This window comes from Diadema antillarum, unplaced genomic scaffold, assembly GCF_040938485.1.
Source record: "Diadema antillarum isolate AM-2024a unplaced genomic scaffold, OU_Dant_1.0 seq00001343_RagTag, whole genome shotgun sequence".
Classification (NCBI taxonomy): domain Eukaryota; kingdom Metazoa; phylum Echinodermata; class Echinoidea; order Diadematoida; family Diadematidae; genus Diadema; species Diadema antillarum.
This window is the reverse complement of record NW_027272109.1, coordinates 594,662-622,428: the sequence shown is the minus strand read 5'-3', so window position 1 is coordinate 622,428 and position 27,767 is coordinate 594,662. Positions and strand designations below refer to the sequence as shown.

General features: G+C 40.1%; 1 protein-coding gene across 1 annotated transcript; it reads right to left on the bottom strand.

Moving 5' to 3' along the window:
• Window positions 1–25,363, bottom strand: LOC139708508 (intermembrane lipid transfer protein VPS13D-like). Its single transcript, XM_071620455.1, has 18 exons — window positions 25,244–25,363; window positions 24,573–24,645; window positions 21,779–21,935; window positions 20,469–20,583; window positions 19,563–19,790; window positions 17,324–17,396; window positions 16,515–16,687; window positions 15,714–15,857; window positions 14,472–14,621; window positions 13,437–13,577; window positions 12,968–13,104; window positions 12,350–12,599; window positions 11,264–11,431; window positions 10,231–10,437; window positions 9,262–9,512; window positions 8,565–8,722; window positions 1,595–1,716; window positions 1–789 (listed from the first exon to the last, which is right to left on the bottom strand). Exons 1-18 carry the CDS (start codon window positions 25,250–25,252, stop codon window positions 673–675), a joined length of 2,673 nt encoding a protein of 890 aa, XP_071476556.1. The 5' UTR covers window positions 25,253–25,363; the 3' UTR covers window positions 1–672.
• Between the last annotated feature and the right edge of the window lie 2,404 nt (window positions 25,364–27,767).

The following is a 27,767-nucleotide window of genomic DNA, read 5'->3' as shown; positions in this document are numbered from 1 at the left end:
TTCATTTATCTATTCCTATATTTTCTTTTATTCATCATTTTTTACAGCTCTTCCTTCATTTCATTCCGCTGCAACATACATACAGTATGAAGTTTTTACCTCATTCATTTATAGCATTTTGCAGTAGTCAAGCTTTGGTCTCCTGGCCGTTGGTTTCTTTTCACCTTTCAAGGCAATCACAGGTACAGCTGGAAATACATTCTAAAAAATTAAAATCCTCTTCACATATATTGCTGCACTTCCATCTGAGCACCCAGGCTTCCTTGTTAAATGCATCTCCCACAGCTTTTTTTTTTCCTTCTCTGCTTTATCACCTGAAATCAACCAGCAGCATCTGTGTAATTATTTCTCTGTTCAGCACAATTCTCTAGTATACTTCTAACATTTCCTCCTGAGACATTGCATATGGCAGCTACTATCTTTTGCTGACCACACCTCCTTCATGCGTGCTTGAGGACTAAAGAACTACCTCTATACTACATATTTCAGCAATTTCTCCAAAGACACACACATTAATTCTCACATTCGGCAGGTCAGAGATGTAGTAGACACTTCTAAACAACTTGAAGTTCCTCTGCATGTTGGCTGCACTCCAACAGTTTGGGGGGAGGGGGGGGGGGGTGCCAGATGATCCCATGGTGTGAAATCCTGTTATCCCCCCACATCAATCTCTCAGTAGTCAGTCTGGCTTGGCAGATGGAGTTTGAGGAAGTGGGTGTTGGTCTTGATGACGACTTGCTGCTTGAGCTCCTCATAGCAACTCTTGGCATAGTTGATTTGCTGGGAGACCTGAATGACAGGAAGTGGTGAGAGAGAGAGAGAGAGAGGAGGAAAGGGTAAGGAGATACACGAATATAATAATGATGATGGTGGTGGCGGTGATGGTAATGATAGTGATAATGGTGATGGTGGTGGTTGTGGTATTGGTGGTGATGGCGATGATTCTGATAATGGTGGTGGTAGTGATGGTGATGGCAGTGGTGGTGGTGGTGGCAGTGGTGGTGGTGGTAGTGGTGGTGGTAGTGATGATGGTGGTGGTGATGGTGGTGTCAGTGGTGGTGTTGGTGGTGGTGATGGTGGTGTCAGTGGTGGTGTTGGTGGTGGTGATGGTGGTGTCAGTGGTGGTGTTGGTGGTGGTGATGGTGGTGTCAGTGGTGGTGTTGGTAATGGTGGTGGTAATGGTGCTGGTGATGGTGATGGTGGTGATGGCTGTTCTCCTCATTATATTGCATAAAATATGCACACACAAATCTCAGTTTGTGAATCAGAAGAAGATTACCCTCATATTTTTCATCACAGAGGTTTTTTGTTTTTGTGCAATAAGCTGCTGAGAACATGTGATTGCTTGATGGAACACCAACTGCTTCCTTTCTTCTTTTTTTTTTTTTTTTTTTCCACCTCTTGATATCTTTGCATACTGGTATTCGGGGTTACACGATAAAGTGTGCAAAAAGCATGAACAGGACATCAAATTATAAGACACACATGGCAAATTGGTACATTGACACAACTGTGTACAGTGTTGTATTTAAGCCAACCACTATCACATGTCAGTTGCCATTATCTACATACGTCTAGCATTGCATGCGCTTACCTTCTTTGCAATGCGCTCACTGTCACACCCAACCTTGGGCCGCTCCTTAAGGTCCACGCTAGGGGCCGAGATGCCAGCCTCGGTGTTGGCCATCTTGGTCAGCTCTATGTAGTGTCTGCCCGCTGGATGGTGGAAAGGCAAAGAAGGAGGAGGAATGAGATTGATGAGGAGCTGAGCAATAATTGCACCACAAACTCCACACAAGACAGGTCTTTCATCTTCAGACTCAAATAGTTCAAAATCCACATCAACCTTCCCCACCCCCAGACTGCATCAATGCAATTGACCCTGACTGTGCTCCGTTTGCCAATTGGCACAGATGCTGGAGTGCTTTCTTTGCCAATCCTGAATGTCCAGAAACTACCTAAACGTTAACGAAATGTGGACTACCCAGTCCCACTAATCCCTATTGTGTCAACATGGCTTTCCTGTTGGTTTGATAGTGATGCACATTGCTATATATGTACATGAGAGTGGGCTTGCTAACTTTATAACTACCAGGTATGTCACGTTTGGATGGACAAGCTTGGCAAGTTAAGCTTAGTGTCCAGGCATGTAGAGGGCTTAATCAATGCAAACAGCACATCTAAGCAGCACTTTATCTTTTTTTTTTCCCCCAACAACCCTTCCTCAAGTCTGTAAGGATTACAATGTCTCAGCTTGTTTCACAATGGGATCAGTGCTAGTCTACATGTGGCATCAAATTACAAAATTTTGACAAAGCCCTGTATGTGTAATTGACACACTTGGAAATGTAAGTGGAAAAAATAAGTCAAGATTTCTACCGCATGCGACTCCAATTAAAATGAAGTCCTTGGGAATGGAAGTTTTCTTTTATCATAACAATATTTTTCTATAACCAAACAGTACAGTACTGTAAAACAAGAAATTTTCGCGTGCATTTTAATTTCGCGAATTTCGCGAGCGCCAAAATTCGCGAAATTAAAATGCACGCGAAAGTTTTTGTCTACACTACATGCATTGAACACCAGTGGCAATTCGCGAAAATTTCATGCCACGAAAAGGGCTGTCGGCTCCAATTCGCGAAAATTTCATGCCGCGAATATATCATGTTTTACAGTATAATCACAAGATAGATGTATAAAGACAATAATTTTGGAACCTGAATTTTTACTTTGCTGTAACAAGGTTTTCGCTATTTATTAACTGTGTTTGTTATATTTAAACAGGAGTACACTGTACTGCAGTGTTGCTAGTCCTGGGCTAGTTATGTGATAACTTTATCCTGAAGCAGAATTATAAAGTCAGGCCGTCAGATTTGGGGTCCAAGTCACAAACTAAGAAGCTTAAAGTTTCTCATTTGTCGGGAACAGCACCCTTTTGGCACTGAAATGTCACTCCACTTTGAGAAACAGAAAATGTCTGGAAATGATGAATGCATGAAACTACACTACCTGCACTACCACTAACTACAAAACCAGTCAATGGCCTAACATATTGTCGGTTTGAAAGTGACAGAAAACACACACGATTGTGGTGATCAGCAGATATTACAGCTTACAATGTATTTTGTTTTTATTTGCTAATTTTTACTGTGTTTGTTTCATGACATCTTTTTTAGTTGGCTTACTTAGTTGGTATATTATTCTGTGCATAGGTAAGGTTGTTCTGTATTACTCTTAAAGTAATACACTAAGACCTCATAGAACTTAAATGACTACCTTCACACTCTACAACATAACTTTCTCCCATATGAACACTAATTATTACAATATTTCCTGCTTTTAATTATCTTCACATACTTCTGTAATTTCACTGCCTTGTTTATTCAGAACTGTTTTTTTTTTCCATTTGATAATTTTTCATCAATTCAAGAATAAGTACCAGAAAATTTTAAATATTTTCTTCTTAAGTTTGAGCAAAGAACAGTAAGTCAAGACCGTCACATGGCTCCCAGACATTAGACACTGATAATGTATCATGTAAATGCACAGAATAACAAGAGAACTTAATACACAGATCTAAACAAGAGATGTCTACTGCTAGGGAAATGGTAATCACAGATAGAAAAAAGTTAGAAGTTTTTGTTGTTGTTGTTGTTGTTGTCATAGTTACACATGGTGAATCTTATTAATTACAACTGAATTTCTCTTTGAATGTTACAAACAATTCCACATGTTTGACACAAAGCTCAAAGACTTCTCAACTGGTTACAAGATGTTTTGTTACACAGCTGTTACTGCATTCAAACAAACATTGAATTTAGAAGGGATAAAGTGCCCCATGTACATTTTTAATGAGTAAATGAAAAACCTATTTATACAAATAGTTATTAGTAAAAAGAGAAACATAAATAATTTTCAGGGGTGTGAAATTTTTACAGCTTGTTTTCATAAAACACACAAAAGAGAATGCACAAATTTACACTGTGCAGAGAAAATGAAGCTAGTAAAGAACTTTAGAAAAAAAACGACAACCAAGAAATATGTCACAATGACCGAAGAACCTTTCACTGAATCTGCTTTATAGTTGGTAAATGTTTTCATTGCCTTGACTGGAGATAAAACACTGAGTGAAGATGCATAGAAAATGTCCATCAATGCATCCTTTATCTTCTCAAATATTTATGGACAACAGGGCTCCACCAAATAAAAAGAAAAAGGTTATTCATTGGTGGCCTGTTTGGGCACTCAAGATTAAAAATGGATAGTTGTTTCCATTTTTACGAGCCACTACATTTCTTTGTTGGGCCACCAAAATTTGAGATTTAAGATTGTTAGAGAAGATCTTTTGCACTATGCTTGGTTTCAATTAGGCTGTACCAGGGCTCGACACTTACATTTTTCTCTGGTGGCCCATTGGGGCCACTAAAATCTTTGAATTTGACATTTTGTTTGCCCTTAAAAAGAAATGTAGTGGCCTGAAATAAGAGAACAAAAAATCAACTTGAATATCAACTACCCAACTGGGCCACCAAAAGGTAGCCTTTTTGAAAATTGGTGACCGACATCAAGTTTTAGTGGCCCCGTGCCATTGGGCCACTTGGCCACTGATAATGTTGAGCCCTGCTTAAACTATCTATCCGAGAACCAGATTGTCAAATTGCAATGAATTCAATTTGTTTCCCTGGTATTATTTGACAGCAATGTGTTATCAATATTTATATGATTTAAAAAAACAAAACAAAAAATTCCTCAAAATGAGACAGACTTGGCTGCATGCATCCAGTACCCAACAAAAGAATATTTGTATAAGATGACAATCAATTCATAATCATACATCTCACTAAAAAGGGCATGACAGACCTCAAATGACCCCAAAATATTGTACATAAACAAGGAAGATATTTTGCTTATCATATCTTATTATGACGGAACAGTCTGAAAATTCTTTTGACTAACTGATAGATATTAGTGTCTGAAACTAAAATAAAAGAAAGTTTTAACCCATGGGAAAGACCATTAATGCATGGAAAAACGAACAAACAAACAAAAAATAATGGGTGTGCAAAACAGGTGAAGTACACAACCATCTTTTTCGTATCATAGAAATTATATATTCTTCCTTCTTCAGGGAAGTGCACAAACCATTCAGTTCCCCCAGGAAAGCATTATTTAGGTGCCTTTTACTCTTCAGCAATGCCATGCAATGTCCAGACTTTACAAATAGTGAAATGTAAACAAAATCTTATGAAAATTTATACATTGTAGGTCATTCTATTTATCTATTCATTTACTCTGTTTTTAAATCGGGATTAAAAAGAGAGAGTGTACTTCAGATTAGAAGGGTTTACATATGGACTACTGAGGGTAGACAACTTACACTATACAAATCATAATGTGTGAACAACCACAATGAATCATACAGAGTTGTTGAATACTGACTCCAATAATTCTACTATTTAATTTCCGATTACGTATGATGGATTTAAATCACTCTTATTTTCAATTTTTTCTAAAGAAGTTATACAGCAGCACTGACTAGTTCTACAGCTTTTTTAAGTAGACAGGCAAAGAAGCTGAAAGGTACTGCATGAAAGATAGTTTAATTTGTACTGCAGTGAAAATGACACAGGACTCAGCAAATATGACTTTCTACTCAAACGCGATCGACTGGCATCATTAATGAGCAGATGATGAAATGTTCATTTCACTTGCCAGTGTAGGCGTACATGGCAATTTTGTTACTACCCTTGAAAGATCATGAAAAAATAGGTGATTATACACTGATCACTGCAGAATAGGTTCTTTTGTTCACGCTAGTCAAAAAGTCAGAGAGTGTGAACTTTACTGACACAGTCTTCTGTCGTGAAATATTTCTCATTTGCCAAATAACGTAGAAATATATATGCATGCCTCTTTTTGCCACAGGCAATGAGCAGCAATGCAGTACACTTTCACTAGTGTGAGTGCCATTAAAGAGAAATGATTGTCATTACGTAAACTCATTGTATTTTGTATTGGTTTGATATATCAAACCCTACAAAAACATTTACTGTGATTACAAGAATCTTGTGTTCAATGTGTGCACACATAATAAACACACAGGTACAGGTATATGAAGTGCGCACTTGCGCAAACAGACACACAAAAGTAGGTATGTAATTGCCTATTGTCAAAGGAGCAAATGTCATGTAACTGAAGAGGTGACATTGGGCGGGTGGGGGTGGGGGGTGGGGAAAGGGAAAATGGGTGAAAACTGTCATATACACAGCAAACATGCAGGATGGCGAGAGCAAATGGTGAGTTTACAGCACATACACATCATGCAAGATGAGGCATACACACGTGACAGCAAGCAGAATGAAGGGAGGTTAACCCGTTGAGAACGAGTCCCGAGTATACTCGGGCAGGTGTCTATAGGAAATGTATGTTGTAGCAAACTCAGTCCACCCTCAATGGGTGAAGGATGAACGAAAAATAATGATGAGGGATGTATGCGAAAAAATGATTAATTCCTGGTACAGATGATGTCATTTAAGTGCAGGTGAACATGACAGTGGATGAATGATGAATTTTAGCTCATTAATATTCTTTGTTTTGAAAACTTTTTTTTCTCTAGATGAATTCAAGGGGCAAGAGGATGAACAAGGCCTTATCCACCACCCCCGCCAGAGCAAATGGAGCATGCCGACTGTTTACCTTCCTGCATAGGCCAGGCATGGTGGACCTGGGAATGCCACACGTATTGTGAGGGGTGCAGCAGGGAACTCAAGTGGATGTGCTCTATTCCCTCTGCATAGTACCGCAAAGCTGTTTTAGAGGTCAAAAGGTCATCATATCCCCATGGGGTACAGGTTAGTTGACAGTAATCAGCAAAAGGCGTCCAGTGAGAGAAACCGCAAGATGGTGAACTACAAGTTATTAACCAAAGCCGTTATTAGAATGGAAACTGGGCTCTACTCGCAGAACCAGAGAGTGAGTGTAGAAACAAGTCAACAATATTTCTTAGGCCAGACTCACACATACAATGGAGGCCATGATTGAGCCGTGTAGTTGGAAATGCTAACATTGGAGCTGGAGGGTGTGAGAGAATGACACACAAAACCCACACAATGAGATACACTACAGATAACTGACATTACAGAGTCTTGATACCCACATGACAAATACTGTGCCATGTTGATTAGGAATTGCATGGGCTTCGAGGCAGGAGATTGAAACTCTTTCCTCACTAATTTCCTTACACCCTGTTCCACCCTTGGCCCTCTGCCTTTGCCCCTGTTGTTAACACCCTTAGCCCAGGATTATCCTCAGTCCAGGACTACCCTTAGCCCAGGAATATTCTCAGCCCAGGACTTCCCTATAGCCTTGTACTTCCCTTAGTTCACGACAATCCTTGGCAAAGGACTGTCCTCAGCTTATTTATCCCTTGCACTCTTAGGTCTACTATAATTCAGAAAAAAAGGGAAAAAAAAAGAGGCTACGGTGTTAGAGGAATCACTCCATCAACACCTTTTATGAATAATGAAGCAATGTAACTGTGGTCCTAACCCTACTAAAATGTGGTCTTAGGTAGTCCTGGACTATCAGTTGGGCTGGTCTCCTTCCTCAAAACAAGGCTCAGCTATTGACCGTAAAAGGGCCGGGCAGATTCACCAGCCCCCTCCCCCCCCCCCCCCCCTCAATGTTTGTGCTGTAATTCTGTAACGTGAGAAGGCATCGTCATGAGGCTTCTTGACTTTCTTAATTTGTTCAAGTTTTAGCACAGCCCAAACAGCCTGGCCTGATTAGGTTTAAAATCCCGCAAAATTGGTATGACTGAGAGGCAGTGTTCCTCATGAGAAAAGGCTACGTGTGACTTTTTTAAAGGGGGAGGGGGTGACGGCAAGAGAATGTTAGAGGGGTCAAACTGGACAAGCCCACATGATATTACTTCACAAAGTAGTATATGATGCCATGAATATGAGAAGCATGCGTTCATGCTGCTGGAGATGATCTTGACTTGGTAGGAACAAGCCCCTCACGTTGTACCAGTGTGAATACTTGCCATGATGCTAGTTTGTATGTGGCTTGCTTTGTGCACACAGCTTCTAACATTTCTCACACCCCTGATCTATATACACTGTACCCTTTTATCTTTCATGCTTTGCCATTCAATATTCATATATATGTCTACCATTACATCTAAGCACGACATAATCATTCATATATGATTTTTCCCCATTTTACGGTAACCTACAGTGGGACGACATGCCTTGTTTTTTAGGGTTCAAGCAGCTGGGGAATAACATAATGTGGTGAGTGTACTACCAAAGACATATCATTCCTGGAAGTAAAATGAAAAACAGCAATGATGTAATTAACACCTTGAGTAAAACTACATTGTAGCAAAAACAACCAAGAGTAGAACGTGGTAAAATATATTCTGTGTGGAAAAATGTTAACTGCACACGATGTATAATATCAGGACATGAATGGGGTAAAAAAGCACTTTGCGTTTGATCAGCTCCTCCCACCCGTCCGCCCCCCACACACTCTGGGAAATGGTCGAATCCACTGGGGCTTACCCTGCATTATGTGCCTGGCGTGGAAGAGCTCGGAGTGGAACACGTTGAGGACAGGTTCGGAGGGGTTGGTGAGGGGCAGGAAGTAGGTGCACTCGCTGGTGATCAGAACCTGCATGCCGTCCTTGGGATGCTGACGCAGCTCCTCCATCATGAAATACCTGATGGGGGGATACAAGAAAAGAAAAGGAGCTCTCTAAACATCCCTTTTTTGTTTGAATTTAGGATAACACCGGGGAAAAGCATTCTCCTGGCCTATTCTGCAAAAAAAAAAATATATATATAATATCTACATTGTACACACATGTATGAAAAGAGATATGAAGCTACAGAGGTGTATCTTATTTTGAAAAGGAACATTTCAATAGCTATCTTCTAAACTTTTAGTTGGCGAGTTGCCAAAGTGAGATAGCTTGACTCATCCTCTCCCATACAATGTGTTTATTAATCAGACCAGGTACTACTTATACATCTTAAATCTTTTAAAGTTTTTGCCACTTTCCTTTGTGTTATGCTGGTAGAACGATACAAACTATTTGGATACTTGTTTCACATGTCCAGCTGTCATAATTTACAACAATTTAACACAATTTTATGAGTATGTATGTCTGTGATTTCATGTCATGGTTAGTACTAAAACTGCTGATGGGTTTAGAGGCAAAGACTGTCCAAATAAAACCCAAATGCCATGTCAGCTTACCTCTCACCGACCCCTTCGCACAGAATGTGGACAAACTCAAGACCCCTGGCGTCATGGAAGGAGTAACGGGGAAGAAGACCAGCAGGGTTCTGGCAGCACCTCCTGGGCCGCGCCCTGGGGGGCATGATGTGACTGTCACGGGTGGTGGAGCTGCGGATGGCTGCCATGGTGCCCGAGGCCAGGTCTAAGATGCCTGCTGCCGGCTTGGTGACGGTCCCAACGATGCCACGCCCTAATCCCTTCATCAAACCCTAATGGTGTCATGGATAATAATGAAAACAGACATAAATTACGATGATAGAAGAAGCAATTCCGTCAATTCTTGTAGTAAATTTGTATCATCATCTTCTATAATCATTTTCATACAATTATTGAAAATATTTCTCCTTCTGTCCTTCTTATTAGCCGGACAAAAAGAAGTCAGATATAGGTATTTAAGTTGTTGTCGTTCAATAACTATTATCATTGCGAACCTTTCTCTAGAACAGCAACTCTCATTAGGAAGAAGAGAGGGACACACTAATCCCCATTCTAAGAATCTATCCTTGTTTGGAAGGAAAGACAGATGCAATAACCCCACACCAAGACCAGACTCCTCTTGTTTGCAAGGACAAGGGGACACACTAACTAGCATCCACTCCAGGACTGGACTATTCTTGTTTGGGAGGAAAGATGGATATGCTAACCCCACACCAGGACTAGGCTATTCTTGTTAGGAAGGAAAGACGGGCACACTAACCCCACACCAGGACTGGACCACTCTTGTTTGGAAGGAAAGATGGAAAAGATGGAACGCTAACCCCACAACAGGACTAGGCTACTCTTATTTGGAATGAAAAGATGGAACCACTAAACCCACACCAGGACTGGACTACTCTTGTCTGGAAGAAATGATGGACACACTAGCTTCCACTATAGAACTGGACTAAGCAGTACTCTTGTTTGGAAGAAAAAGATAGAAACACAAACCTCCACTCCATCCTCTGCTGCCCCTTTGTAGGTCTGGGTGAAGACGCTGGTGAAGCCACCGACCACCCCAAACGCAAAGCCCTTGACCCCGGCCGAGAGGTGACCCGAGCTCGTCCCGTCGTGAGCCCCGCGGATGACGTTCCGCATCTCCTGGTGGCGGTTGTCGAGGGTGACCGTGCCGATACCGTCAGAGATGGTTCCAGTCACCTAGATATGGAAAGGATTGCAAGAGTAATGCACAGTTGTATACATACTGGTAATCATAATTTATCTTGTGCAATTCGACAAAAAGGGAAATAAGTGAAAGATAAATGTACAAGAAATTTGGATCATGCTATTAAAGCATGACAAGGACAGATGAATTATGCAAAAGTGAAGGATGATGAAAAGAATTTCATTTATTCAATTCTTTGACAAACAATCAAAACTTACAGTGTATGAGTCAAATTTTTGTTGAACACAAATAAATTATTCTATGACAGACAAAAATTTGAACTTTTTAGAACTTAGGCATTTTAGCTTGCCTAGCAACCGACTGGTTCTACTGTGATTGCATATATTGAGGATGTTACTTTCACACTCCATATAGTGATTACGGGGAGAGAAGTAACAAAAAACACAATGACATAGTAATAAGGTGTTAAATAAGAATGCAGTGTTGAATGTATAATTACTTTTTTTTGCTAGTCTTCACAATGAGCACATACCCCATTTCCAAAAGGCAGTTAGTACCAGAAACATAAGTTTGCTTAATGTCATTAAAATCAGTAATGGTTCATCTATCAGTTGCCTCTTTCAGCACCCCTTTCCCCGCAAGAAAAACCCAACAATATTAAATCAATAAAACATGACACTAAGAGGAGTATAGGTTAAATGTTAGGATGTGCTCACACACAAGACACCATTTAGATGCATCAGTGTGAGACTGTAATTCATACTTGAATGAAGGGGGAGGGACCGGTACTACTGCATTTTGGAAGAGATTTGATTGGGATATTCAAAAGAGTTATGTGATGCCAATGCTGTCCCTCACCTTGGCCGCCGTGTTGGACATGCCGTGTGTGACGTTCTTCACCAGACCCGTCACACTGCCCTCTAGCACCAGCTCCTTGAGGCCATCTTTGAAGTCCTGGATCAGTCCCACAGGGTTCCCCAGGAAGTCCACAGAGCCGAGGATCTTGACCGCTTGGCTCTTCAACTCCTGGAGAGGGGTAAGAGTTGGAAGAAGTGACATGTGGACTGGTAGACAATGGCATCTACAAAATCCCTACAAATCTTCCACAAAATTCCCTCAGGAGTCTTGGCAATAAGCTGCTACTATCAAGAAGTACATTAATCTGGAAAATTTGCCTCTCTTCTGTTTCTGTGCTTGCATCTTTAAGTTGACAACAAATTGAAAAATGACAAATGATAAATTGACAAATGATGCACATGCCAGATATTTGTCTCTCAAGTGCAATATATGCATAACTGCATTTACTATAACCTTCATTTATACTGTAATCAAAAGTACCATGGCAATGCTCTTCTGCTGAGTACAGTACTGTTGTTTGTCTGGTGTCAATGGGTTTTCGGCGGGAGATCTCCCGTCGAAAACGGGACAGTTGGAGTCTCTGACTCTTAAACACTAAACAAACCCAGGATACAAGTGGGAGCTGGTGCAAGGACCACCACTTTATGTTGTATCTGCCACATTCTGAACACCTGAATAAAACTGATTTGTATGGCGAGTAGTCAAAAATGGTCAAAATAATGTTACTCTCCGTTCATCTCGTGACTTGGCCAGTGTTCCTGGCTGCTTCTGCCTACTACATACAGATCCTCCAAAGACAATGTTTGCTTGCTAGCAAGCCACAGAAACTTGCACGTAAATGCGCAGTCTACTTTGATTGACAGTTAACTAGGCGTACATCGGCCATCTTTGAAATGAAGATGGTGGTGATCATCAAACCATCCAACAGCGCTCTCTTGAAACTTTGGTCAGTGTACCTCTATCCCGTCAAGGATGGGCTGATTTTGATATAACACGCATTTCCCATAGACACCTGCCCCAGTATACTCGGGACTAGTCCTCAACAGGTTAAGTAAGAAGTCAATAAAATATAGGGCTGGCCTCTACCTCCATGTAGTGCTTGAGGACCGCATCGATGAGGAAGTCCCTCGTCTCAAAGGGGTGGAGTCTGGTGAAGGGGTCCAGGGAGACGGGGGCATCCTCAAACTGAATGAGGAACAGCCTCATTGCTGTCTTGAGCAGCTGCAGGTCCTGCGAGATCTTGGTGGAGGTGTACATGCTCAGGCGGAAGTCCGTGGCATTCAGCTTGAGCGTCTCGAAGAAGAACCGCTTCATGAGTGGGTCGCTGCTTATTGGGCTTTGAGAAAAAAAAAATACAGGTTGTGGTAGCGCATGAGTCGAATGGTTTAATCAGAAGAATCTGAAGAAATTCTTCATGAGGAAAGGAGAAGAATATTAAAGTGGAGCTAGATATTTGTAGTTTACTTTTCACTAACAAATCTTAAATTCAAATTTGAGAAGCTGAATTAAATGATTATGTTATATCTGCTAAAAAGACGAACTTGAATGAATAGTTCCTGATTTCATAGTTGATAAGATATCTCTTTTTTTTGGGGGGGGGGAGAGAAAATGATCACGGCTGAAGACTCTCTTCTTCTCCTTCTTCTTCAGAGAGAGGAGAAATGGTTTAATTTCTTTTTCTAATTAAATATGACAGATACTTACCTGCTTGTGTCATAATGAGTCTCATCAATGGTTTCCATGGTAACATCTGACTGGGAGAAGCCAGAGAACTGTAGCAGCTTGAGGAGGAGGAGCTCCTCCACGTTGATGGTGATCTTGCTAACAGTCAGAATCAGTCGCTGTAAATGACAACACGGCATGATTATTACATAATCACTTTCCCCTGAGAATATCCTTTACAATACGATATTTCTCATAATAAGAATAGAGGATGTGAAAAAGATTGTCCATACAAATTGAGCTTCTAAAAGAATTGCACCATAAGAGCATATATCATATGAGTCTTCAAACTACAATATGGCAATTGCAGAATGATATGATTTTAAGTAAATATCTCTCACTCCTGTGTCTTCTCTCTCAAAAAATCTTTGCACACAGTTGCGACCACTGCACATTGTACACCACCTATCCAAGTGGAACTGGTTTCAGGGTTGATAGTTGCATTCCTCACCTTGTAGATTTCTACTGTAGAGGACGCTCCACACTGCTTGGTGGCCACCAGACTCAAGGCGGGTGGTCTGACCCGCCCCTCTGAGGGCGTGACCACAAAGAGAGAGACAGGCTTCTGGGCCAGTGAGAGCTGGTTGTCAATCTGCATCAAGAGATTACAATACGAACAATGTGAGCAAGTAATAGCCACAGTCGCACCAACAAAACTTTACAAGGTTTAAATTCTTATAGTTCAAAGTTCTTGAAGTTTGGCCAGTCTGAACGCGGATTCCAAGAAACATCTAGCGAGACTTCCCACAAAAACCATGAGAATTTCCCGAACCCCTGCAAACTTTTCTGAAGTATGTGTAGTCTGAACACATGCACTCATGTGATCAGTCCAGAGCACACATCACTACATTTGGCAATCGCTTTTAACAGACCAACAGAGGCAATTTTGCTTGAAATTGTGCTAGTGGTAAATCACTTCACAACAGAAGACATAAAATGAAGGTTCAATATGTTGCAGAGTGACAACTGATTTATGTAAGAGATTTCACTTCACTTCTGCAGGATAGTAGGGTGAAAATTCTTCTAATTATAATGTACACTGTAGGTTTGGACACTCATGGTCTGGACCGCAGGCAAGCACTACTATAGCCTGATTTCACCTCTGGTGATTTGTATACTGTCAAAGCTTTTTTTTTTTTTTTTTTTTTGCGGTTAGATATTTTCGTGTATGAGGAGGTGACATATATTTTCGCAAGATGTTGTTTTCATGATTAGACATCGAAGCTTTTTTTCTATGTAAATGCAATAATGTCTGCCCTTTCACAATATTTTTGTGTGTTATTAAATTTGCAGCCTAACAGTGATTCACAAAATTTAAGAAAATTGAACCCTCATAAAAATAGCAGCTTTTACAGTAGTCGGCTTATGGTATGAAGCAAATACATTTTTGTATATGAAAGAGGAAAAAACAGAGAATAGAAAAGAAGAAAGGATGACCAGGCATACATAAGCATAAAGAAAGTGAGAGAAATTCTTGGTGAGTTACCTGTACACTGCTGACGCTTGCATTGAGGTCCACTTCCTTGACCGTCTGGACATAGTGGACATCGATTCCAAAGAGGGAAATGTAGACTAGCTCTTCTGGAACCTGGTTGACCAGTGATAGGCCAATACCCTCCTTCAGCCAGACTGCAATCTATGAGACAGACAAACAAGGATGAATGAAGCTCCACATCGCATAGAAACCCAATGATACGTAAAACTACATGCATGATACAATGCCTTTTATACTAAAAGTTGAAATACTATAAACACAAAAGCTTTTTGTACCCAGACACCAGAGCTTGGAGAATTTTCAGCACAATGCAGAGACATGGTTTGGTCCAAAGTCTGTCAGATTTTAAACAAAATTCAATATGTCACGAGGTTTGTTCATAGAATCTCATATAAATTTCATGCATTAGAATGGAGTCAGATGAAAACTGAAAATTAATGGTTTAAACAGAACATTGCAGGCTTATCATTTTTCTTTTAAAACCCTGGGAATTTATCACATACATGTACATCCATATATACTGTGTGGACAAAGTCTGACAGCACTGCTCTTATCTGATGTAAAGCAAGGACAAACTAAAAATAGTTTTGTTTATAATTATGCTACTACATAGAAGTCTTTCCCACTCTTAAAGAACTCATTTGTCACATTGAAAATCATCACATGCCAATGGAATACTTTTTTTTTTTGTATCAGTGTGATTGTAAATAACTTTTGAATCATGCTCCTCCAAATTACATTTGGCCAATCATGGTTCATGTGGTGCTTTCATTATGTTTTGCTCAATTTTGGGTGTGCATTCAAAACATGAATGGTTTGACATCTGAAGCATGTTATTTAAAAACAGGTTGAGCTCAGCTTCATCTTCACCACAGATGTTGTACACAACACTTGATACAATGCTGCTTACTGGCACTGATCAGATGGTCCCTGACCAATAAAACTCACTGTCGGACCAGTTACTTCTTCAGGAATAGACCAGTAAAAACTGGAAATACTGGGTACCTACTGGTCCAACAGACAGGTCGGACCAGTAGAAGAAATAAGTTAGCATGCAGCCATGCTTAATAGTTTGTACTCATAGCAGAGACTCAATAGTTTGTTTGTGGGTACTAACAGTAACTCCAGACACCTTCAGAACACCCTTGTTTTAAAAAATAAAAATTGCAAAAGAGGTCTTTTAGATATGAAAGCCCCAAAAGCATCTTGAGGAAGAGTGGAGGAAAGTGTCACCTCTAGCTCTTTGCTGCCCTTGGACGAGCTGGGTTCCCTGCTAGAGATTTCCTCCATGGGAGACTGCTGCTGCTTGAGTTCTACCAGCTCAAAGCTGTCCACCGACGACCCTGGGATGGCACTGGGCACGGCTGGTCGTGAAGCCTTGGAAGACAAGGATGCAGAGTATAGGATGCGGGAAAAAGAGAGAGGGACAATTTTTTCACTTGGCTTCAAAACACAAAAATACAAATCATTTGTGGGCTAAAATGCAGTTTCCTGTTTTCACTCTCTGATTTCACTCCCTTTCCGATCGACATTCTGTACAAATAATTTCTGGTGCTTAACAAAAAGAGAACTTCATGTGGAGCTATCTGTGTGGAATGTACAATCAACTGTCATTCCACCTTGGAATTTTAACAGCTAACCCGTTGAGCAGATTTTGTTACAACATGCATTTCCCATAGACACTTGCCCGAGGATACTCGGGATGCGTCCTCAACGGACTAATTTGGATATAATAAGAAGACTGCATAAGATCGCTTCCAGTGAGTGATGTGATTAAATGATTAGAATTTGGCTTTGAACTGTGTCCCCCCCCACCACCAAGAATGATAATATGATGGGATATATTTGATGATGGAGGAAAAAGCTTTAAAAAACCAATCCCCAATCCACTTAGGTATAAGAAATGTTTCAATATCAAACTCAACCATTACACAAGAAACAAACAGTGGGTCAATTAAATATCCCCAGCAGCCCCTCTTCTCTCAGAACGGTTCATTGTTTGTGATAATTATAAAGTTGAGATGATAAACGCACCTGTCTCCAGCTGTCCATGATAAGGAGGACCCGGGTGGGCCCGTCGGCCACCACCCTGACGCTGAGGTCCCCCGAGCCGGGCAGGTTCTTCTGTCGACTGATGACCTGCTCCAGGGGGATGTCCTCCTGAGAGGCATCCATCCTGCCTCCGGGCTTCAGGATGAGAGGACTCCCTAGCAACGAGATGCACATGGAGGGAATGTGAGGCTCAGTGCAATTATGGCAGAACCAATAAACAGTCACGTGCGTGAGTGCCGCATGTGTAATTTCACTAGATTACACTCCCATAATAATGTGATGAGACCACAGGTTTGTTGGAGAATATTTGTACTCATTATACAGAGCTGCAATAAAAATCCAGGCACACCTGTCATTTTCATCTGGTCATACTTGAGCTTGGTTTAGTGATGCCATCATAAGGAGATGCTAAAAACTCATTGCTTTGTCTGTGATCATCCATCATTAGTGGCTTCCTAACCTGGTATCAAAATCCTCCAGTAATTCAATAATGGGGATTTCCCTGTCTGTAAAACAACTTGTGACAAATGCTGAAATTTGCATTCAACCTGATTTCAAACACCATTTCATCTGTAGCAAATCAACAGACATAGATGAGTTTATAACTGAAAGGATTGCATTATTCGAATTAATAAAACTTGTAATCAACATTCTTTGTCTTTTTCTGAACATCTGTAAATTATACTCCCCAGATACTGCACTGAGATAACCCAGAAGTAGTTGTCACATTTACAGGTTATGCATCAGTGCAAAAAAACACTCAGGATCCCTTACAGGTCTGACTGACATACCTTCCTTCAGTCCTATGATGCCATATTTGGGTTGAACAACATGGTTGCTGTCATGGCAACGCAGTCGGCCATCCTGCAGGTCAAAGAACATACAGGGAGTTATAAAGTTATTCGACATGTTTGACCCTATGATTAGCTATTTCTGGTACACTGCACTTCAGAAGACTTTGCTTTGCATATCCTGTATGCTAATGTTATTTCTTCCACTTCGTTTTTTCTCACATTAAAAATGTGTTCACTTTAAAGGTAGGGAATCCCATTTGCATGCCTTAAATGAAGAGTTGTATAAATACAGTGGTAGGTTGAAGAGAGTATCATTGTAGAAACTCCCATAAAGTATTGAAAGTGGAAGGTAACATTTAGTACATATTTATTGACCGTTAGATTTTGAATTGAATTTTTTTCGGGGCTCACCGTAAATTCCAGTACATTACTAGGCTACCTTTGCAGACCCATGCACTGCATGTGTGTCCATCATGTATATTTTGTGAAGAAAGTTCATCCAAACTTACAAACATTTCTATATACATTTTTGCCACACACTCTATATGTTATTACATCAGCTCTTATACTTTTAGATTTGTGTTCATAGATAAAAAAATACAGAAAGACTGCAACAAAAAGGCTTAAGTGTGGCTGACACACAGAACTACTGAGTAGTTGAGTTTTGTGCATTATTCAAATTGTAGATAACTGTTGACTTCCAAATTTCTCAGCAGTGGCCTAAACAAGTCCCCTGAGGTTCATATTTAATGTTTTGCTGCATTTTGGGAGGTCTGTAAAAGGTATCCCCTACCTTTAAGTCCTACATAATTACCTCCGCCAAGGGAGGAGGTTATGTTTTCGTTACCGTTGGTTTGTGTGTTCGTTCGTTCGTTCGTTCGTTTGTTAGTTAGTTAGTTAGTTTGTCCATGTGCAAAATAACTCAAAATTTAGTTAACGGATTGGGATGAAACTTGCAGAAGAGGTTGAGAATGACACAAGTACCAAACGATTGACTTTTGGTAGTGATCCGAGAATTTTTGGGGAATTTATGAAGGATTTTTGATATTTTGGCAGGTAGGGTCAATGAACTTGGGAGTTCAGGCTGCGCGTATTTGAGGTTTGCATGCGCGCACTAAAGTGAATGCTCTAGTTTCTGCTCGGGCGAGGCGCGCCGTGCAGCTGAGGGTTTATGACGTAACAAAGACTTCTATATTGGGAAATCGGGCGACACCAGCACACTATAAACACTTTCAGCATGGTGCCTAAGTACGTATGGGTGGAAATCACTGATATCTCTATGGAAGAAGAAAATCAGTGGTGGAAACGAGCTGCATGCTTGGCGGAGGTCTGCGCTCTCAGAGTGCTTTTCTAGTTGTATATGCAACTGAAGTGTCACACTAAAAAGTCATCAAACACTGCAGATTTTAAAAAATCTCCTAAGTGCTTCTAGCCAAATTTCAAAGTCTCAAAGGAAAGACGGGACATCTTCAATCTCTTATTATAGTGATTGAAATGTATTGCTTTTCAATTGTATACTTTGTATTATTTATTGCCTATTGTTGAATGGAAATAAAGTACAAATTGAACCGATTTGAAAAAAAAAATATGCATGCCTGGTGAAGATGCATCATCAGCTGATAACCCAGATACTATGTACACATACAGCATGAATATCTACAAATGGCAATATGCTTTGTATGCGCAAGTCAACCCTTTGACATCTTAAGTCGTTTGATTGCATTGATAACTAGAGAAGCACTCTGAGAGGGTAGACCTCTGTCAAACAGTTCATTTCCACCCATACGTATGCATGCTGGAAATCACTTGATTTCCCAATATAGAAGCCTTTTCTTACATCATCAACTTCCAGCTGTGCAGCATGCCTCGCCCTAGCAGAAACTAGAGCACGCACTTTAGTGTCAGCATGCAAACCTAAAAAATGCTCAGCTTGAACTCCCAAGTTCATTGACCTCACCTGTCAAAATATTGAAAATCCTTCATAAAATCCACAAAAATTTCCAGATCACTTCCAAAATTTAACCATCTCTTCTTTGTGTGACTTTCAACCTTTCCTGTAAGTTCCATCCAAATTCATTCACAGCTTTTGGAGTTATTTTGAAAACGGACAAACAAACAAAGAAACAAGCAAACGCTGATGAAAACATAGCCTCCTCCCTTGGCGAAGAATAAAAGTGGCTAACTTTGCATGCCCTCAAGAAAATATCACTAGCTATTTTTTTGGTGGTCCACTCACCTTGCCAAAGTACCAAGTTTGAGTGCTCTGTCTCCTCTCATCCTGTTTCCGTAGTTTCAGGGTCATCTCCTCACCGGACGTGAAGGTTGCAGAGCTGATGTCCAGCACCAGACCGTTGCTGGATGTCACGCTGCCTCTCCTGGCAGGGTCCCTGGGGGCGGCAAACGCCTCGTTCTGCAGCATGCCAGTCGACGTCATTCGCCAGAGCTGGCTCCGCCTCCCTGGCTCCTGCTCACACACACAAACACACCCATGAATATGATAACCTTGTGACAACTTAACCCATTCATTCTTGATTTCTTTCATAAACTGCATAAGTGGAAATATTTGTGATGTGAACATTTTTGCACATTTCGTGCAACATGAAACTAATGCAGAAATTAAAGCGTGGGAATATCTAGCTTATCATACGTAGTAATATTTCATGTGTTTAATCTCAAAGTAGGCATATTATAGGGATATAATTAACATTCAGCATGTTCGTATGCTGGTCTATTTAGGGCCCGTTTCATAAATCTTGTTATCCGTTACAAGTTGTGAGAGTTGTTATAAGCTACTGAAATCCCTGCATCTGATTGGCTGAGAGCAAATTTGTCAAAGAAATATGGCAGTTGTCACTGATCATAAGTTTTATGAAACGGGACCCAGTATTATCAATGTAACAGATGATCCCTCTCAAATCATTTAAATTCACTTCTAAATATTGCATCATGCCTTCTCTACACCATCTTCTACAATGTCTTTTTCCTAACAAACTCACAAGGAATTTTTGACGCTCGTACCACCTATTGATAACTGAAAATCACATTGATTTCACCTTAATGAAAGATTGAATATAACTCCTCTGAACAGAAAAAAAAAATATATATCTCCAGCGAATCTATCTCTGTAATTATTCCATTCTACCTTTTTCCTGAGCACAACAGGTGAGTCTGCGTGAGGGACGTCAAAGACCAGCTGGGAGGAGGCCCAGAAACTTCCCTTGGGAGAAGACTTGAGGAAGGACTCTGGAGTTGATGGCCTGTACATGTAGAAGGAGAGAGATAATAGATAGAGATTACTGTGATCATGTAAGAAAATCATAACTACACATGGGGGACTCAACAGTGTGATGAGTTGAGGCAATAGTACTGCAGCATCAAAAAGAAAAACTTGAAAATGATGTAGAACACGAAAGGAGAGGAACGAAAGAATGAATAATTACAGAAGTACCTGTACAATACCACAGATGAGGAGATGGAGACTCATGAGGTATATTTGTGTAGCAAAAGAAATATGATGACGGCTCATTTCATGGATTAACCATCAACCATCACTGGGAAGACATCTGAAGTGTCAGCTGTCTTTGGAAATACTCATACTGAAATGTACATGACATGCACAAGCACAGGACAACACATATATGAAAACACACAAAATCACATATACACAGACAGACAGACAGACAGACACACACACACACACACACACACACACACAAACACACACACATGGATTCTTGCACACCTTCAAACATTAAAGGGAACTCAATCCCAAAGAGCAATGTGGATTGAGTAAAAGCATTAACATTAATAGAACACATCAGTGAAAGTTTGAGGAAAATCGGACAATCGATGCAAAAGTTATGAATTTTTAAAGTTTTGATGTTGGAACCGCTGGATGAGGAGACTACTAGAGGTTATGACAATATAAAGAAAATATAAAAGGAATTCCACAAAAAAAAAAAATCACTTTTGTAGCAAAATGAAAGAGTACTTGACTAAACGCTTTCAGAAAGCAGGGGGAATAAGTGCTACCCCTAACATACGTCAGTATCAAGTTGATGGAATGCGTAATTTTCATGAAAAATGGATTTCTATTGAATTCTCTTTATATTTTCTTCATGTTGTAGTCCTCTCATACGTCATAACCTCTAGTAGTCTCCTTACCCAGCAGTTCCAACACCAAAACTTTAAAAATTCATAACTTTCGCATCAATTGCATGATTTTCTTCAAACTTTCACTGATGTGTCCTACTACTGTTACTGCTTTCACTCAATCCACATTGCTCTTTGGGTTTACGTTCCCTTTAAAATTTCAGTTGTGTAGTTTGTATTCTTTTTTAATATACACATACAATGTACATCAACACCAACACAAACACGCATACACAAACACAAACATACACTGACACAGACACGAATGCCTGGACAAAGATTCTACACATCTATACTCACCCTTGGAAGGTGGACTCCATGGCGATGTAGATGAAGTTCTCATAGTACAGGTGTTCCCCTTCCTCTAGTTTGTCCAGGTTATAGATGCTACTGGAGCCACCTTTGACCTCACACACCATGTGAGGGGGCTGGATCGGTTCATCCCATGCATAGGGCACTGAGGACAGGGAAGAAATGTATAAAGAATCAAGCATTTTGCTCATTTTATTATTGTTAAGAAGAGGTTATTTTTTTACATACTCTATGATGTATACAAATACTAATGAAAATGAATGAAAAATGAATGAAAAATATACCAATGATAACACTAACGCTAATGATTGGAGTATTGTAATGCTTTAAACCATTAGAGACTGGTCCTGAGCATATTCAAGCAGGTGTCTATAGAAAATGCCCGTTCTGGCAGAATCGGCCTGTCCTAGCGGGAAAGATATGAATCCCCCCAAATTTTGCTTCCAGTGTTTGGTTGTGAAGATCACAAGTGACCATTTAGAAGAGCTTCTGATGACAGAAGCATTTACACTGCATATTTCTCATTATATCCCTCATCATGTAAAATATCTTGCCATATATGTGACCGTGCACCTCAAAACGAACATAAAGTCGCACACACTGATTTTGCGTGAGGACTGAAAATAAGTGAAATGGGTCAACCTAGCCGAACTTGACTTTTTCATATTTTCTGAAAGAGCGGGTCTTCTTTTACACTATGCTAAAATTTGGTATCATAAAACGGGCAGGAAAGTGTGTTTTTTCAGCAGTTTATCTCGAACATTTTTGGGAGAATAGTGTGATTAGGTGTGTCTTTAGAATCCCTTTTTCATTTCTGAAAAACCTTGTCCGCTCTCTTCCCTTTCAACTCTAATAACTTTTGAAAAGATAGTGCTACTGCTTTGAAAGTTGGCATTAATTATGGACAGAATGTGTTAATGAGGCATGCTTAATTTCAGTGTAATCTGATAATCCCTTCATTGTTGTTACTCTAGTGGTTTACTTCCTGTTTTTTGTCCCATTCATCTCACAGCCTGCACGGTTTGGTAAAGATTAAGCACTTGAATAGAGTGACACTGTACTTCAGAGCCTCTTTTCTCAGTTCACACTTTTCCTGAGTTTGTGCTTTCTTTCCAATATTTAGATAGGTTAGGAGAGTCCATTTGATTTGAGTTATGCATCATTTTAAAGCTTAAAGTCTGTTCTTTCAGAATATGGTCTTAACTAAAAATTCATGTCTGGCGACTTTTTGTTTGTTTTGAGGTGCAGGGTCACATATGATTATACAGAGCACGAAAATGGTGTACAATAGTTTTACTAGCTAGCTACGAGCAGCTGGATGCGGTGCAATTGCTTACTAGCCAGCGTGATATAGTACTTTTGGGAATCCACGATCTGCACCCAATCGTGATCGTGTGACCAATATCTAAATTTCTCACATTAGAATGTATGCAGCGCGCGTAGTAGCGATACCATAGAGCAGTGTGCCCGATGGCATTACAGAAATCTGTGGTGCGATGGCGTGTGTGTGTAACGTTAGTGTGATCAATGCAGTTCAGCTCAATTGACAAAGTGACTGCTTCAAGTAACTGAATTACACTCAGAAGTACGACATATCAGGTACGAATTAGGAAGAAACTAAAACCGATTTTGAAGATGATCTGGGTAACGAGGCCGCTTTAGACCTATTTCTAACAGTTAGTCCTCTACCTCCTTGATCTTTCAGAGTTCTGCACGCTGTAGTGTAGCTTGTGCGTACAGGAATCAACAACAGTAGCCTATACATACAGCACAGCGGTGTCGTTCGCCACGCACTGCACACACTGCTGCTGCACTGCCATGGCCTAGATTTAACGTTAAGCCTGCATATTTTTCCAAAAGGGAACCTTGTCATCACTCTAGTAAAATGCTCGAGAGGGATATAAAACAAATATCGACTGCATTCTTTCGGGTCATTTTAATTTGCCCTCAGTGACTTCTCAACAGTGCCATGTCCCTCGACTTCGTCTCAGGACATAGCACTGCTGAGAAATCACCTTGGTGCAAATACAGTTGTTTTACCATCTCCCTCTGTAGCAGTCGATATTTGTATACTATCTGAAATGTCATTGGTCAAAGTTGCTGAATGACTTATTAAGGAGAAGTGGTGCAACAGGCACGCTTTCTCCTAGTTTATAAATCATCACATAAATAACATGGTCTTCTTCATCCAGGGTACGAATCCTCTTCAGTATTGCCACCATTCTACCAAAGGGTTTCACCATCGTTATTACCCTAGCATTGCTAGGTACCCATTCATACAGATGGGCCCAGAGGGACATTGTGGGTAAAAACATCTCGTCCAATTACATATAAAACACTTGACAGGATTTGAACTTGGGACCTCTACTTGAAAGTCAAGGGTTTTAACCACCATGCCACAAAGCCCCCACATATCATATTTGCAGATCTCAAAAGACCTTCATACTGATACGCTATGCTTCACACAAAATTGATGCCACTAGTTAGAAGAACAGCATGAAGGCCTTTTCAACAACGGCTAGTAAAAGGGAAGCTTTAAAACTTGCACACATATGATTTTATCAAAAACACATCATACACTTTCCTTCACAAGCTCAGATCTTGTTAAAAGTCATACTGGGTCTCATCAACTGGATGACGGCCTGCTGCTATCATAACTCTACGAAGTTCAGGCTGTTCCACCTGTTTTGGGGTGCTATGAAAAATGAAACATAAATGACATGTCAGTCAGTTACTTCTACTCTTTAGATATCACAGCACTAATCTTGCTGCAAAGCTTCACCTGACATTCTTGGCCTGAGCATCGTCCGAAGATTGGCATCGGTCACCTTGTGTTGATAGTAGATGATGTCCACCTTTAAAAGTGACACAACAAGAGAAAACATGTCATTGTAACATACAGACACCAAATACTTAACATAACATTCTGAAATGACAAGCACTGATGTGGCACACTTAATGATCACTTGAAGTATATCTTTCTGTAACAAAAAATGTTGAAAGAGAAAGAGATAGCAAAATATTTTGCATTAGTATAGAGAGTTTGTATCTATTACACTTAGAGCCAAATTGATAAGTGACTTCTCGTCAAAACTGCAGTGCAATACCAACAATTTGTTCACTAGCCATAAGGGCTCGTTTCATAAAACTTGTCATCAGCGACAACTGCCACATTTATATAACAAATTTGCTCTCAGCCAATCAGATGCAACGATTTCAGTAGCTTGTCACAACCATGACAACTTGTCACTGATGACAAGTTTTATGAAACAGAATACAACTGTAAGTATTAAAACCTTAGTATTGTACTCATGATCTATGATGCAGTTTAAAGCTGCACTGGCATTTTGTTTGGGGTTTCTATTAAATGAAAGAGTCCTACATTATAGTTCTCTTAAGAAACTCTCCCAAGGCAACACATATTGTGTTTTGGTGCAACAACACACTACATACCTCAGACATGTTGTCAATCCTGTAAGGTGGGGGCAGGTCGTTGGTGTCGGTGAAAATCACGAAGAAAGTGGCCCCCTTCAGACGGATCTCGACGTGCACAATGTTCGTCTGGTTGTTGTGACTCCTGGAAATGGAAGATGTCGAGTGAGAATGGAACCAAAAAATTATTTTATGGTTTCTATTTTTTTGTAAATGCAGCCAAACTTTTACCCAATCAAAAACTTCTCTATTCTTGAATGGCGCAATATGCCCAATTGATGTCATTTGCCGACTGTTGCTAGTCACCTAGCTAATAGGGACCTACGTAGTGTCAGCTGCAATATCAAATGAACAGTGAAATTTAGATTTTTGCGAAGTGTACGTTCAGAGTAAAAAAAACAAACTGCTCTGCACATGCGCAAAATCGCTTATTAACACAGTATCTCGTGTTGTCTGAGTCTTCACTAAGCGTTCTGGGCCATTTTTGCACTGATCATATAGGGCCCCATGTTACTTTTTATACTTTTTATATCGTCACGTAATCTAAAGCTACCTTGCAACACAAAACGACCAATGAAATTGCCGTCCTAAATGTCCGCGTCACAAATCTAAAGCTCCCTCATATAAGTTTATAAGCCCTACATCAATGCAGGATGTCGTAGACAGCTGTGGAATACCATTCATGTTAGATTTAAAACTAGAAATTTCGCTATGGCGACTGATGCCTCCGCCATAATGCATGATTCTCCCAATAGGTGTACGGTCTTCACAATGTGTGATGACAGTTTCACATAACTGGCAAAATACTGAAATGACAGGTTTGTCAGAAATATCTTTAATGTTCACTTTCCTTGAACTAGGTTTGCTATAATTGTCTATGAAATAGTTCAGGTACATGTATTTGGGAAATTGAGGATTTTTACTTAACTTCTGACTGACCCTTTTATAAGTTTATGCATTGAGTAATTTTAAAGGTATGAGGAAATAGTGCAAAATAGATTTTTTTTGCCCCTTAACCTTTGACCTTTGACCTTCTGGCAGGAAATTTCCAAGAGAATCTCCATTAGGTAATACATGTACTGTACATATTGTATATTGAATTTTAAAAATAATAATAATGCAAGCATTGCATATATATACTAGTATATGAGGGAAATAGTAAAATATTGAGGAGTTGACCTTGACCTTTGACCCCCGACTATTGACCCATGACCCCTATATTCCCTAGATAATATCTGCCAGTCAGTACATGTGTATGTACCAAGTTCCATGAAGATACATCGAACCATTTGCGAGAAAAGTGAAATTGTAACATTTTCACCTAACCTTTGACCTTTTGACCTTATGACATGAAACTCTCTCTGGAGAATCTTTATGCAGTAGTACATGTCTACACTAAGTTTCCAGAAAATACCTTTGGGCATGGCATGGATATGGGGGAAATAGCAACACTTTTAGCATTTGACCTTGACCTTTTGACCTTTGACCTCTCGCCAATGTCAATAAAATCTACTCAACTAATTGCCCCATCATACATCATCCTTGGACCAAGTTTGGAGAAAGCTGCTCCATCCAGTTTTGAGTTATCACATAAACAGATAAATTTTAGGATTTGACCTTGATCTTTGACCTTTGACCTCTGTCCAATTTCACTCAAAAATAAATCAAGTAATTGTCCCACCATACATTATCCTCGGACAAAGTTTGGTGAAAGTTGCGTGATCCAGTCTCGAGTTATCGCATAAAAAGATACAATTTTCATGATTTGACCTTGACCTTTGACCTTTGGTTGATTTCACCAAAAATCTAATCAAGTAATTGCCCCATCATACTTTATACTTGGACCAAGTTTGGTATGGTAAAATTCCAGTCAATATTACTCAAGTTATCGCGTAAACGAATGCGGACGGACGTACGGACGTACGTACGGACGGACGTACGGACGGACGGACAACCCGAAAACATAATGCCTCCGGCACCACTTCATGGCGGAGGCATACAAATATGTGATAGATAGCAGACAAATGAAAGATGATGAATTTTACATCCACATTGATATTTTTCAACAGTTTCTCTCTAACATTGAACCAGGTACAAATGTACTTCTCGCAAGAAATTAGAGAGAAATACTTTACATGACATACATGTACCTGCCAACCCTGACATTTCATAAATAGGCCAACATTTGTAGTGAACAAATACAATACACTTTGAAAAAAACCCAATATTTATTCCTTATGTATACATGCACCACAATTATGCAGTAATTGTTCGCAAAAAACAGGAATACAGGACTGAATTAAACCCATTTCTTTGCTGAAAGAAAAAGAAATATGTCCCTATTTGATAGGAACTGTTAGCACGTACAAGTATGCTATAAAGTGGTAGGGTTGGGGCTTTTGACTTCTTATTCTTGAATAAAGTAATGGCAGAGAACTTTTAGCTGACCTCATATTGATATTGTAGGAGCCCGGCTGGTCAATTCTCAGGCCACCGGACCAACGACACCCTTCTAAGTCCACCATCCTAACACAGAGCAGCTTGT

What these genes read in the sequence shown, in the direction of transcription:
- LOC139708508 (XM_071620455.1), bottom strand. An exon ending in CTGTTGTGCTCAGGAAAAAG is followed by an intron (nt 19,791 to 20,468) that starts GTAGAATGGAAT and finishes GTGTGTGAGCAG; the next exon opens with GAGCCAGGGAGGCGGAGCCA. An exon ending in AAACTTGGTACTTTGGCAAG is followed by an intron (nt 17,397 to 19,562) that starts GTGAGTGGACCA and finishes TTTGACCTGCAG; the next exon opens with GATGGCCGACTGCGTTGCCA.